The 14,999-nt window shown below is 39.1% G+C and overlaps 1 protein-coding gene across 2 annotated transcripts; it reads right to left on the bottom strand.

The window, feature by feature from the left end:
* Positions 1-2,957: 2,957 nt before the first annotated feature.
* Positions 2,958-9,488, bottom strand: LOC122660455 (zinc transport protein ZntB-like). Of its 2 annotated transcripts, none has more exons than XM_043855765.1 (5): positions 8,610-9,488; positions 4,868-4,947; positions 3,823-4,087; positions 3,424-3,710; positions 2,958-3,294 (listed from the first exon to the last, which is right to left on the bottom strand). In XM_043855765.1, exons 1-4 carry the CDS (start codon positions 9,352-9,354, stop codon positions 3,445-3,447), a joined length of 1,356 nt encoding a protein of 451 aa, XP_043711700.1. In that variant the 5' UTR covers positions 9,355-9,488; the 3' UTR covers positions 2,958-3,294; positions 3,424-3,444. The 2 variants fall into 2 exon arrangements, with proteins under 2 accessions (XP_043711700.1, XP_043711699.1); XM_043855764.1 differs by having other exon boundaries at positions 2,958-3,253; positions 4,829-4,947.
* Positions 9,489-14,999: the final 5,511 nt, after the last annotated feature.

Genomic DNA, 14,999 nt, shown 5'->3' on the forward strand with positions numbered 1-14,999 from the left:
CAGGAAAGAATGTAAGGGCAATAGGATAACTTCCTATAGGTAAAAAAGTTATAATTAGTATTTTTTTAGTTGTTTCACATTTATCTGTTATCTATCGTTAAAAAACTAACGGATTGGGGCTAAGTGAAATCCAGTTTAAAAAATAAAAGGGGTTTGAGCAGTTGTCAGAAGGGCAGGAGTGGTTCACTAAATTGTCAGAAAGGTTAGGGAGGCCTAAGTAATTTTCTCAAAAAAATAAAAAATGTATACACAAAATTCTCCTCACTTTACACCAACTCCCAAGCAATAAATTCACTACTTAACCCCCCCCCCCCCCACAAAAAAAAAACCAACTCCCAAGACCATTGGATTGGAGTAAATAATCTGATAATTAAGTGGTGGGCCCTCTGATCTGGGTTTGTTTGTTTGGACGAGTTCCAACTCCCGCCAACCGGGGAATCTATGGTTGTTGATCGAAGTGAATGGTTAAGTCTACTAGATCATTTGGATTTGGACGGAGGCGATGAGTCTCGCCACATCCACATCTCACTGTATAACTCTCACCAACACTGAATTCTATACTTCAAGGTAATAGGTAGATTTTTTTTTTTTTAAACAAAATTATATGTCACTATGTCCAAGTGTATTATAATGCTGCACTGGTAACCAAATTTTTATCCTTGTAAAGTACATCCGACGGTGGCCAAAAACATATTCTTGAATTTTTATTCTCTCTCAAGTGCAACGGACATCGTCATTTGCATTTTAAAATGTGCATTGGGCAGTGCATCGTACTTGAGAGAATGAAAATCCTTATCTACCACATACTAAAGTACATAATATTATGGATGTCAAAAAGCAACTCGAACCTATTGGACTAACCAAACTGGTGCGGTTTGGGGTTTTAAAGAACCAACACTAAACCGAATTGGCCGGACCAACCATTAAGGCCGAACGAAACTTAAAAACCAACTTAACCGATAAAAAAGTTTTCTGCATTAATTTATTTTTCTTATAAATGAAAATCGAAACTGAACCGATAACAGACCAATAAGATCCTGTTCGGTCATTAGGAATACTTGATAAAAGCACAAACAAGATTCCACTTAATGGTTCAGCTTTGGTTTGGGCTAGTACATGTACAATATCGATTCGGACCAAACCAACCATTTGACACCCCTAAATTTATCCTTGTGAATGAGAACCATCCAAGCATCTCGTTGGTATAATTTCAATTTAAAAAAAATTATAAAAGCTATTGTTTTGATATTTTATATTCATTTCTATTTACATATATGTAAACATCCAATCCCAAACAGTTTTATCGAAATTTTTCATTGAACAGTTTAGATTGTATGGTGGGAATGGAATGCATTCTTTCGAACTCTTGTGGTAAGGTTCATCTTATCTAGGATTTGATAGTGACACATGGCGAGTTGAGCACCCTAATTTGTTAATGTATTTTTAAACTTGTGAAAATGCAAGGAAAATAAAATTTAAAATTAGAAATAAAAAAAAAAGTGAGAAGAGGATATGGAAATGGAAATGGATAATTGTCATCCAAAGCTAAGGATTTTCAAAGAGTGGAGAGAATGGAAAGGGCCAAAACCACGTAGGAGTCTCATCCCAAGAGCAACCACCCAAGCCATATCCAGAACTTAACAAATTCTTAACCACAGATGTGACTGAGAAATAGGAAACACTATCCTCTTATTCCATTTTGTGTATTAGATACTATACTGGTTTTGAGATCTCCTGTTGTCTGGTTGGGTGTTTGATAAGTTTATATGGAAACTGGCTACTGAAGAAGTGAGTTCGAACTCCTTAAAAACCAAAAGTATAGAAACATTGGTTGACCAATGAACACTCAAGCAGATGAATTAACATCAGCGTTTACCAAAAAAAAAAAAAGATGAGTTAACATCAGAATGGTTGGGAGATAGGTGAGTTTCCAATTACTCACAAGAGAGACAGAATCTCCCACTTCGAGTTGCGGTTCAATGTATCGGTAATCAGTATCGTATTGGTCGATATGTATATTGCTAGTACCGATAGTCCGATATTGATTACCTGACCGATATGGTAACGGTGTATGGGTCCATACTAAAGGCAACTATTTCCAAGAGTGGGGTTTTTTTTCATTTAAAAAAAAATGAGGGCAAAACTGTCAAATACAACCCCCTATCAGCTAATCTGTATCAGTATTAGTATCGGCCAGGACCAATACTGATCCTAATACTGTGTTTTAAATCCATGGAGTAAATGGAAACTCACAGGATTTAATACCTCTCCGGCTTTACCCTTTGAACCATTAAGGTCTTTGTGGATCATTGGCCTCAGATGCCAGCATTTTTTTCCCTTTCTTTTAAAGGATTAAGTTTTCCTTCACCCATTCCTTCTCTACTGGTGATGTGATCGTGTGATTGTACTCTTCTGTCCTCATGAACTCCTACACCCTATTGTTCATAGTCACAAATACCCTTCCCGGTTCAATCAAGAATTCCTCCATTACCATGGGTGAAGGAAAGCTCGGTCCTTTTATTTTCTGGTTGTCTATTGATACTCAGTTCCCTCTTCATACGCAATTCTCAAATGCTGTACGGTTTATCAACCATGGAAGGTCTCCAAGCCTTGGTGCCGTCATTGACCCTAGCTTTTCTCTTGAATCAAAATTATCATAGAATCATAACCATCAAATATATCATTTTGTTTCGAGTCAATTGCAAATATTGGTAAAACAATTGAGAGAATGTATTCCATTTAAGTAATTAATTCCCATCAACCTGCATGGCTATGTTCAGGAACCCTACATCAGCCTTTATTTTCAATCATTATTGAATACACAATATATCCTTACGAAGATGCTCTAGAATATCTAAAATCAGATCTCAATTTTAGTATACAAAAGCAATTGATGGAATTTCTAGTTTACATACATGCATCCCATTGAAGACTCTATCAAACACTGACATGAAATCAGCCTGAAACTACCAAGTTAATGTGTATTTGGATTATAATCAGTCTACAAATCCCAAAGTGTGAGAGCTTTGCTAATCCAACAAAAAGAATAATAGTGAAAAAATTAAGTGAATAAGGATTATACAAAAGCTTCAATGGACAAGCCACATCTTCAACAGAAAGCCTACCCTTCATGAATACTCAACAAGAATGGCAAGCTCCAGTAAACAATCTGAAACCTCCGTCTATATCTGCGTCTGGTGGTTCTATTGAGGTGGATAAATTTTCACAGGTCCTGGAAGGCTGGCTGGAAGCACTAAACCCATACATGTTATTCAAGAAACAATGTAATCAAACCATTCACAAGTGGAAAAAGAAACAAATTAGAAATATCCCAAAAATCATAGTGGAATAATTTTTTTCCTCATCAAAGACCAAATTACACAAATCATAAATGAAAACATGAAGCAAAAGAGGGATGCCTACCAAGAAGCTTGTATGATATTTTCATATGCGGGAGTAACCTGCTCTGTCTTGAGATTCCCCTCTGATCGTTCTCTTTAGGAAAGATTTCCTGTTTAGAGTCCAGCTCCTCCTCAGAGCTCTCTGTCTCCTCCAAGCGGCTATACGAGCATAGATAGCAGGGAAAGTGAAGCAAAGCAGTAAGAGCAGCAACACTACAACACAAAGAAGCATGACATTGCGGAAACCAGATTTTATGGCAGGGTCACCTTGCCCTGTCCAAGGAACGCCTCCCACATTCATTCCAAATACTGTTTAACACCAAAAAGGAATTGGTATTACATGGTCGTCACTTTTGAGAAGTCATACAGAAATGTTATAGTGAAAGCACTTTCATTAATGACTAAAACAAATAAAGTGTACCTCCAGTGATGATAGACAAAGGAAGGAATATTAATGAAAGGAAGGATAGGTAGTAAAGCTTCTTATTAATTTGCTCTGCTTGCCAACTGTCAAGGCCAGCTTGTATTGCTGTTACACGATTTGCAATAAAACCGACATTCTCTTTTAGCCTCCTCAAACGTCCAATCAGCTCCTCAAGAGAGACAATGTCTTCGCTGCTAAACCAACTTTTTGTCGAACATTTTTCTCTGACACGTGGGAACACTTGTTCTCCATATGCAATCACCTGAAATGCAGCAAATTGAAACTACAGATCAAACTCAAACGGCAATGCTTAAATAAATTAGTTGGGATAAGGCTGATTTTTTGTTGTATCAAACTCAAACAACAATGCTTAGATAAATTTAAACTATAATTGCTGATGGCAAAATTAAATCATCCTTAAGTGCAAACCAAGAGTTTTCTTTTCTTTGGAGGCTGCATTTCAGCCAATTCAATTGCACGTGAGTTGGCTACAATTTTGAGGGGGGGGGGGGGGCTTCTAGGACTTTGTATCTAGACTCTTTTTCCCTTTATGTAGTTCCTGTTAATGTTGAGATTGGGATAAAGTTGAGGTTGTTGTTGTAGTTCCCGTTCAGGGTACCCAAGTAGAGGCTACTGGTGCTGTTGTTGTTGGACACTAGCTATGTATTTCTCTCTCTCTCTCTCTCTCCTCTTAATACAATTTGTTATCTTTAAAAGGGGGAGGGGGGGGAGAGAAATATCATGCTTGATTTCATTAAATGGGGCCCAAACCCACAAGAATAAAAAACATTCTTCATATAATAACCCGCATAAGTGTAGTAACCTCTCCCCTCTATCACATTTTTTGATTGCCAATAAAAAAAATTACTTTATGATCCCTAATAGGGCCAAATTCTAGGTGTCCTAATGCTCCTCAATGTGTCCCACAGTATCGTTCTGCCTACACACCAGTGGTCCAGTACCTAATATTTCCTCATTAAAATTAAGATTGTTCCTTTTTTTCCTTTTTGTTCATTGAAGAAGTCTCAGGAGATGAAATTACCTGCAAGAGGCGCTGTAAATCTAGATGCATTTTTGGAAATCTTCTGTCATCCAGCATCTGTTTTTTTAAGGAAAAACCACCTGCAGTTAAGGGAAATAGGTTACCGTCGGAAGTTCAAACAAACAAACCACATAAACTCATATAAAATAAAAATCCACTCCATCATTCGAAACAAATACAACATTGTGATTGCACCACATGAAAAATAAGACATGTTTGAAAGATAAAAGACAAGAGGGCGGATCTTGGTGCAACAGTAAGGTTGCTCCATTGTGACCTAGTGGTCGCCGGTTCGAGTCATGAAACAGCCTCTTCGCAAAGTGGGGGAAAGGCTGCATACATTATGACTGTCCTCAGACCCTGCAGTGGCAGGGGCTTCGTTCACTGGGTACACCCTTCTTTGAAAGATGAAAAACATGTTTGGATGTCTATACTACATATCCAGTGAGGTGGCTCAATGAATTGTCCTCGACTGCTTCCCCATTTTTTCTCACAGAACTAATCTGCATATAAGATAGCTTAAAACAAAAAAGTAACTAAAGATGGCAAGCTATACACAGCTTCCTCTACTAATCCCTCCTTATTTAAGGAAGGATAATGTAATGATAAGAAAATTACAAAGGAGGGGCGGTGCCTCATTTACCAGTTTTCAAAGTGACACTCAAAAGTGTTTCCTCTTTTTTGTAGCTTTGCAGTTTACAGCTCACATCACATGGTTTGATTGCCTTCTATTTCTTTTTCTTTCTTCTACTGTTGTTCAATGCTTTATACAAGTTTGTCACACTTCAATAAAAATGTGGGTTACACCCATGACAAGTGCAAAGTTTAAGGGAAGTGTAGCTGTCAGAGGCAGTAGGAGAGGAACGCAGAGGGAACTCACTGTAAGCCGTTCAGATGTTAGATTAGGAGGTTGGCATGCTTATAGTTCGGGATCAGGTCATAGTCAGTGACCACATTGGAGTTGGGATTGGGAGTCAGTAGTTTTTGTGTGGGTTGGTGCTGTCGGGTTTAGAGGGTGTCTCTTTTAGTAAGTGGCACAAGTCAAGAGAGGGGATGGACTTCTTCTTGTTGTCTTTAGTGATCTCTCTCTTTGTTTATTCTCCTTTTTTTTTCCTTTTCCTGCTTTGTTTGGAGCCTGGCTCCTCTTGATTTTATATTCCATATGTACTTGACTACTTGAGTGTTAAAAATTTACTACCTATCGACAAATAAAAGAATTGGCAGAACAGAATTCACATGGCCAGCCCAAATACTTGGAGTTAGGCTTGTAGGGTTGTGTCTTGGAATTTTCGGAATCAAATGGCAGTAAGGAATGCAAATGAAGCACGGGGAACTTTCAAAAGCTTGTTCATTTTGATATCTTAGTTTGATGTTGGAACCAGGGAAATGGGACTTTATAGTCCTTCAAATCCTAAAAAGTTTGTAGGGTTTTGGAAAATCCAAGGAACCTAATTTAACCTCATTTTTTTAAGAAGCATCAGTCAGGATTTGAAGTGAAAAGATAGAACTAGGTGGATGCCATGATGAAAGAAGCTGGAGTCACTTGAAAAGGTTTATTAATGAGGGAATGCTATAGTGATTGATGAGAGTATTTGATAAGGACGAGCTGGACTTTATGGGGTGGTCTACGGTTGAGCAATTGGGTAATAAAGAATTAGTAAAGCCTAAATGAAAATTTCAGATCTGAATCTGAGAAGATGCAGTAGAGAGTTGCATTTCAACAACCATATAATTCAGAGAAAGTGAAAGAAATTTCTAACCTCAATTTCAAATCAATTTTTCCATTAAACTAATCAAGTTATGCTACTGTGATTCTTGTGCATCCGTAAAAAATTTTATGAATCAGATGGCCCCTGGTTCCACAGTCCAACCCCACACATTGCAAGCTCATTCTGTAGGATAATTTGGAGACTCATTGACGTAGTGCAATGACCATGAACTCATGTGTACTATCGTAACTGTCTCACATTCAAAACAGAGAAACAAACAGAAAGGATGAGTAAATGAAATCATATTGGCATGGTCTAAACATTCATAGAGAAATCAATGCCTGTGTCAACGATTGGCAAGAAGCAGGGTAATATAGAATAAACGAGCATCACAAATTATCTTCAATCCTTTTGTATCTTATTCCCTTACTGTAGAGCTGTTAAATAAAACAAATAAAGAGAAAAGAATAATACATAGGAAATAAGGTTGCACTCGGGAGACATAGATGCAACACTTAACGTGAGGAGGGGACACACAAACAGGGATGCAGCAGTATCCAAACAAATGAGGTATGGTGAACCCTTTAATGGTGATTGTCTCATGAAGGGGATCTGCATGCCTACCGGCCCTATCCGCAGCGGACTTAGAAAAATCATCATCCGTAAAGGTGATCGCGGGTCTAGGAATAAAAGAAGAACAGTTGTCCCATCCTGTATTTTACAGGAAGTCACATGGAAGCTTCTTTTTCTTCTTTTAGGGTGTGATTCCTTCTATAAATTTTCTTGAAGTGAAAATTCCTCCATTTCCACCTTATTTTAGCCTTCTTTCTGTGGCCATCAGATCTTGTTTATTGTTGCTGTAAAACCATGAAAAGTACTCTAACACCTTAATTTCTCTCCATAAAAAATTGCCTCACCTCACTTATTCTTCCTCCTCAAACCTTAGCTTTTTGACCCAGACTCTTACTCTTAATCTAATTTTCAAATAACTATTCATGGCTCTCATCCTCCCTCACCTCCTAATTCCTTTTTCAATCATCTCCTACATAAAATTGCATAAGTTCTGGTGCACTTGAAGTTTATATGGCTGCCAATGCACATAGTATCCCGTCTGTACACAGTGGCACCAGAGAAACTAGATGAACTTTAAAGTCTAACCATGAGTTCGCCCTCAACCATAAATGTGATTGCACTCCTTCAACTGGATTACCTCATGATCCACTAATATGGGCCATCTTAATAAGCCCGTCTAAGACTCACATTTGATCCCTATAGATTGTAAATACTATCTCATAAAATGGTTTGCACTCCTTATTTTCTTTTCTTGTGAAGAATTTCTTGTTCTGAAGGAACAGAACTGTTTGCTTTGTTCAGAAGTGAGACTCCTCTGTGATGGTGAGGGTCTAACAATTCCCTTCGTAGAAGGATGAGATTGCATACAAATGTTTTGTTTTGAAATTAATTTTTTCCTCCTCCCCCTCCTATCTCTGCTTCTTGTGTTACTAGTGAAAACCTCCATAATGCTAAGTTCCCCCAAGTAACATATCCATCTTCCATTTCAATTTTCTCTCTGTCACTTTGCAACCCAAAACTCTGACAATACAAAAACACACTAAAATCTATCCTTAACTTATCTCAGCTTTCACGACCATGAAACCCTTCAATACTCGACCTTAGGGCAACCAAATTAAATCCTTCCTAATAACTAACTTCACAACTTATTCTCTGCTGAAAATATGCACCCAAGAGAACCTGAGGTTGCCCTACATATCTTTCCAACTTAACCCCAACCAAGTTCCATTTCAGGGGTTGTAGAAAGACAGAAATATGCAACCTCTTTCAAGAAAACATCAAGAACTCACAGCGACAAATTCAAATCCATCTTAAACTAAATATTACTGTTTTCCTCGTAACTGAAAAAGTTTAAAATGGAAAAGAAAATGAACTGCTCAGCATAAATCGTTTGGTAAGAAAATGGAAAATAATTATAAAGGAAATTAGACTCTATAAACCTATTATTACATGGCAATTACCTTTATCCACTTCGAGCTCTATTGCATCCAACTCGATCTCAAGCTTGGTCACTATGTCTTGGATGTGATCCACATGTGTGTCAATTACATGAATAACAAGATTTGAGAGAGTGCGTGGAACAGGATTATCAGCTTCCTCAGAATGATTCATTGTTAATAGGAACTCCAGAACATGTTCCCTAATTACAATCGCATCCCCTTCCTTCTCTTCTCTTGCCAAATTGGGATTTTCCACACTAGGAATCTCTGAAAGAAGAGATTGACCCATTGGGGAGAATCCCAATCTGGGAACACGACCCAAAGACACAGTAATCAATGAATTATCAGTTATTCTTGCAGCAATTCTAAGAGTAAAATTGCTCGAAGCAGGACCAGGTGAATTCACCCTAAAGACAACTGCTCCGTTAACATGCCCACAAAAGGGCCCATTACTAACAAGTGAGAGGATGTCTTGAAGCTTCAAAGGAGGGCAAAAGACATCAATAAGGTACTGTGCAGACAATGCTTGTTTCTGGTTTCCCTTTGGAAGTTCCACATGATACCAACAAAATTCGTTGCCTCTTCCTTCAGCAAGATCCCATTCCCTGGTAAAGAAACTCCCCAACCCATCAAATGTATATGCTTTCTTTCTCACAGCACCAGGAAAATGGGTACGGGTTTCCTTCATGGGAGTTCCGTTGGAGTTCTCTCTGTCTATTTCCTCTACCTCGCCTTCGCCACTCGGCTCTTCTTCCTCAAGCTCCATTTATCTATAAATCAAATATATCTAACACCCTAATATGCTTCAATTGCTTCTCGTATGATCTGTATATTTGACAAACATAAATTCACGAATCTTTTCAAATTCCTCAATTGCCTTATACTCCGCTTAAATTCAATCTCCCAATGAATCCAACACGCAGAGTAAGAAATCTGAGAAAATTGCTGTATTCAATGTTGAAATGCCTGGGGAACCAACCTCTTCCGTCAGATTTAGAAGGGGGGGAGGGGAGGGGACTGGAGTAAATCCCCAAATGAACAATGAAAGCTCAACTCTGAAAATCAGAAATCCGTGCGACAATGTTCAATCAAATGAGCGAAATCACGGCGATTGTTAACCTTGAAAAACAACTCAGTCGAACTTCAATCATCAGAATTAATCCGCCCTGGAGAACAATTCATAATTGATTCAAACTCCCGAAGACAACCATTACAAGCATACAACAAATCTATACAAAGCATGCATATCAACAACAAAAAAACGGAAAGCAGGACCCGAAAGCACTTACCACATCAAACCCAATCTCCTCGATAATTACCCATTACATATTATCAATAGAGAGAGCAACACCACCGTATCCTTTCTGCCCTTGCTGCACGCTCACCGATCCAGAAGGGCAGAATTCAATTCCCCCTCGTGCAGTTTCTTCGATGCTTCTCACATCTTTTTCAAATGACAATTTTAGAAGTAAGGTCTAAAGAAATTATTATTTTATTTAATTCTGTTTGACCAAGTACACCACCTGCTCCGGTGTGTTGTGTTGCGTCTGACCTGACGTCTCTATTGAACAACAATTTAAGAAGAGAAAGGGCTGAGGGTGGGCGAGAACGAAACCCAATGACTCTACTCGACAACGACAAGGGAGGAAGAAGACCCCAACGAACTGATTGAAACTTCTGTTCTTCGTTTCCAATTCGTCTATTATTGGAGTCGGGGCGAGTTTTTCGATAGCTGCGGAGGATGACGAGTGAAACCAGGGATTCCCTATAAGGCTATAACCCATCAAATTATCTTCTCTCTCTCTCAACAGATTGACATCCGGAATACAGAGCGCCGTCATTCTTTAGTTCGAAACTTCGAATCAAATACGTATCTTGAAGCGCTTTACGCGTTTCAATGGCCGAAGCAACGATTCTACGAACGATTGAATCCATGAATAAATGGAGGAGTTCAAATGAAGGAACCTCTCCCAACTCCCAAACCCAGTAACACACTTACACACCCAACGCAAACCGGCACCCACTGTTACGATTGGAAAGAACTCACCCTTATAAACCGGTCTACAAGAGTAGGGAACCCAATATTGTACATGCCCACACCCAAGCTCTTACGGGATCGATGGGAACTATTGTACATAACATTATCCCACCCTTTAATGATCGACATCCTCATCGGTCCATTCCAGATCAGGTAGTCCTTTCTAGGCGGCTCCACCCTGCTCCAGGATTCTGCCCGGCAACAGATAGCCCTTTCCTAGCGGCTCGCAATCTGGCACTAGGTCGCCCCTCCCAAGTAGTCAACCGCAAAGGATGGGTCAATGAAAGCACCAATGTTACGATTGGAAGAACTCACCCTCATAAACCGGTCTACAAGGGGAGGGAACCCAATATTATATATGCCCACACCCAAGCCCTTACGGGACCAATGAAGGACTATTGTACGTAACACCCACAAGGCCACAAACGTCAGGCCGAATCTCAATTCTAGCCGATCCATGTTGGATTGATCCTATACAGAAACTAGGGTTTAAGGGAAATTTTTTTACCGATTCCAATCTAACCTGAATGTCTATTCTAACTGTCCTAACAAGATTCGAATTTGCTTCAGCCCCACCAAGCAAAGGAAGAACATAGAGGGCATTCACGTCAATACACAAGCAAAATGTGTTTTAAATTGGATTCCAGTCTGACATTTTTAAACTCGATAACACCATGCAACCTTTATTTGCTCTATTTCCTAGGCAGGTCCATTTCCCCAAGTTCCTCTAACAGAGGGGGCAGAAATGACCACCCTACCCTTGCCCGAACACACTGCTTGGGTGGGATCCACCCCCCTCTATTAGAGGAACTTGGGGAAATGGAGTAGATAAAATACCTTTAACCCCTGTAATTCCTTACCCAATCCAATTCCCCTAGTGCCCCTAACAAGGAGGGCGCAATGACCATTCCACCCCCCCTCTTATTACAAGCACTAAGGAATTGGAACGGGTAGAGAATTGCACGAGATAATTTTCCCTTTTAAGTCCGAAACTTGGATCTTTATCCCCTACAATTCCCTGCCCAGTCCAGTTCCCCTAGTGCCCCTAACAAGGGGGGGCACAATGACCATTCCAGCCCTGCCTGAGCACTCTGCCCGAATGGGGTCCACCCCCCTCTTATTACATGTACTAGAAAATTGGACCGGACAGGGAATTGCAGAAGAGAATTTCCCCCAAAACCTTGTTTCTTGAAACTGAAATACTATAGGCAACCCAGTCTTGAACAAAATCCTAACGTGGGCCCAACTCCATCTGCACCTGTAGCACTATAGACCTGGTATTGGGTATGTGTTGCTTTAGATCTACGAGATAAAAAATGTTATTGGTAAGAAACTGTTGTCTCGCTGTGTAGAGCCAGTGGGGGAACAATGTGAGTGCACGCAAGAACGTAGATGCAATTTTTTTATTTTTTATTTTGGTTAAAAGGGAGCTTATAATATTAGGAATAGAATAAACAGATTACATTCTTGAGTATTCCAATTTTAATTTCATAGGATGCAGGATGGTACTTCCGCGTGTTTTTGTGTTTGAATGCAGGGGCACGGGACCAGGTAGCGTTTTTTAATTATTCGAATCCGGCACTAAAACTATGGTTAGGTACCTTGTGAAACCGATGAGCCCCAATGCCCCATGTAGAAGTGCAACTGAACGTGTAGGACTGGATTTTTGAAAACCAGAAACCTAGCCCAACGTGGCCTCAAGTTGGGCTGCTTTCCAAACCATAACTCAACTTGTCTGGACTAAAGTCCAATCTTACCCACCTGAGAATCCCAATCAAAAACGATTATACAAATATTCAAGTTGGGCTTTCCCAACCAAAATGGACCTAGAAAAACAGCCCAGTCCCAGCCCAAGCCCAAACATAGGATAGCCTTCCGCATTATATTTGGATGTGAATGGGCTAAGACTGGCCCTGAAGCCAAAACCTTAATCAAGTGCATCCGCTAAGGATGGGATTTCTCATCCTTAGCCCAGTTCACAAGCTGAAAACATAAGCCCAAACCTAGAAAAACAGAGTAGGTCATGCATGGGCTAAGGTCTCTTGGGCCCAAGTAATGTTCATAGCCCCTTGCATCTCTATTAAGGCAGGTCGAGTATGGTTTTGCAATATAGAATACCATATTTACATGAAGATTCTATAGTCTCTGCGCGGCCCAAGACCAAGGCCAAATGTTCTTTGTGCCGGGGGTGCAGGCTGCCCCCACACATGGGGGTGGGTGAAATGATCACCTTGCCCCCTTGAATGGCAGGCCCATGTGTCTGGGCGCAAGCTGCGCTGCGGCACAGAGAACATCAGCCCTATAGATAAACCCTAATATAGAAGATTCCTTAGCAAGAAAATGAGCTTCCCAATTGAAAGATCAAGAAATGACATGAAAGCAAACAAACTCAAAAGAAAGAACCTAAAAGACAACAAATCATCTATGATTGCTCTAGAAGCCCAATCTACAGAAGAAGAAACATCATTACAAGCATTATTAACTAAAGCCAAGCAATCGCTAAAAATTGCCACAGATTTAAGGCTCAGAGCTTGGGCCAGAACAAGGTTGTCTCGTACTGCTTCAGCCTCCATCATTAGCGCTGATGAACTGGTGTTCTTGTTAGATCTTCATTTGTATCTCCTTCAATTTACATAGTGAATCATCTTCAGCTTCGCCAATAGACATAGCACATCATATTGATGTGTGAACTACATTAAATCTCTATGTCATCTTATTATGTTTTTGTTTGTGTTTTGTGGCCATCAGTAGATATGGTGAAGTAATTAGAAGGGATAATTGTCTCCCTTAGATTTTATTAAAGTTAATTAGGTTTTACACTCACCCTTTTCCAACCTATATGATTAACATCAAACAAAAATTCCCATGAAAAAAAAAACCCCTATAAGATTAACTACAGTCTTAGCATCACCTTCAGTCATGTATGTTTACAAGTTTTATTTATTTATTTAATTGAAGGAAATGTATACAGGTTTTTTTCTTTCTTTTCCCAAAGAAAGGGTTTTCATACGAATTTTTATCTCCTCTAATTCCGAAATCCTCCAATTTCCTCCAATCCCTCACATGGGAGTGAAATGACCACTTACCCAGTGTCTTGGAAAGTGTGTCCAGGCAGTGGGTAAGTGGTCATTTCAGCTCCTATGTGAGGGATAGGAGGGGAATTAGAGGGTGTCAGAATTGGAGGTGATAATGATCCGTTTTCATAGAGTCAAGTATGAACACAGCCACTCTTCATTTTAAGAGGTTGAATTGGTTATTTCGTGCTTATCTGACAATTAAAGAGGCAGTCATATACATAAAAGGTCATGTATATTGAGGATTGATGTCATCATGTAGTATGTGGTTTGGATTATGAGTCGTCTCCGAAGCAGATTTAAAAGCCCAAACGAAATAAGACCTTGAAAACTGTATCTCTATGTTTTCTCTTAAAATTAGTCACGATAAGGGGTCATAATGGTTGAAGAGAGAATTCTTACTATAGACAAAGAGGTGTGAGGAAGAGAGCTTATAACCTTATTCTTCATTACTAGTGAAGTAGCTTTCATTTCACCGTCGATGTAGTAGGCTTATTATTGAATCACGTAAATCCTTACGTTGTAGTTGTTTAATGGTTCTTTCTTTTGTTACATTGTGTTTTTTGCATCATGAATAGGTTTCGGTTTCTATAGTGTACAAAACTTTTTGCCTTAAAATAAAAAAAAGTGAGAAGTTTTCCTATACAACCATTTGTGAAAGAATCTCTTTAATGAACAAGGCTAATTTATCACGTGGAAGAATTATGGGACAACCGATCATTGGATATTTAGAGAATAGTTTAAATAAAAACCATGTTTGGTTCAACTTTTTCTTTTTTTGTTGGTAAAAGTAAGGTTCAACTTCAAATTTGGTCATATATCCATGCACTCTCAATTATGGGCTTTTGCACCATCAATTCTGTGCTAAAACTTGATGTTAAGCTCTATGTGCCACCTAAATTTAAGGTACATCTGATCTACCATATAACAAAAAATAAGTGTTCATCGTCATCCTCCTATTTATGTAGATATGCCACTTGGTACAAACCCACCACCACAAACAAAAATCATTTGCAGTTGGCACCAAGTTTACAATTATTTTAGGCAACGATTAGTCAACATTCTTAGTAATTAGATTTTTTTTTTGTTATTTTGTAACAAGAATAACTTCAATATATATTTATTTTAAGAAAATAATCTTTGTGTCGGGACGTAAGTTGCGCTCAGACACATGAGAGTAGGTGAAATGATCACCCACCCCTAGACGGAAATACGGCCCCCATAAGAGATTCTCTCCTCTATCGAGATTTAGGGTTAAGTGTCCTATTAGGGATATTTTTAGCTAGTACTTAGTAGTTG

This window comes from Telopea speciosissima, chromosome 4 (genome assembly GCF_018873765.1).
Source record: "Telopea speciosissima isolate NSW1024214 ecotype Mountain lineage chromosome 4, Tspe_v1, whole genome shotgun sequence".
In the NCBI taxonomy this organism is placed as follows: Eukaryota; Viridiplantae; Streptophyta; class Magnoliopsida; order Proteales; family Proteaceae; genus Telopea; species Telopea speciosissima.

Excerpts from the sequence above, each read along its gene's own strand:
- LOC122660455 (XM_043855764.1), bottom strand. The coding sequence starts at position 9,354 with ATGGAGCTTGAGGAAGAAGAGCCGAGTGGCGAAGGCGAGGTAGAGGAA. Across the intron at positions 4,088-4,828 it reads CTTCTTCAATGAACAAAAAG|GTGATTGCATATGGAGAACA; the intron begins GAAAAAAAGGAA and ends GCTGCATTTCAG. Across the intron at positions 3,711-3,822 it reads TTTGTCTATCATCACTGGAG|TATTTGGAATGAATGTGGGA; the intron begins GTACACTTTATT and ends GGTGTTAAACAG.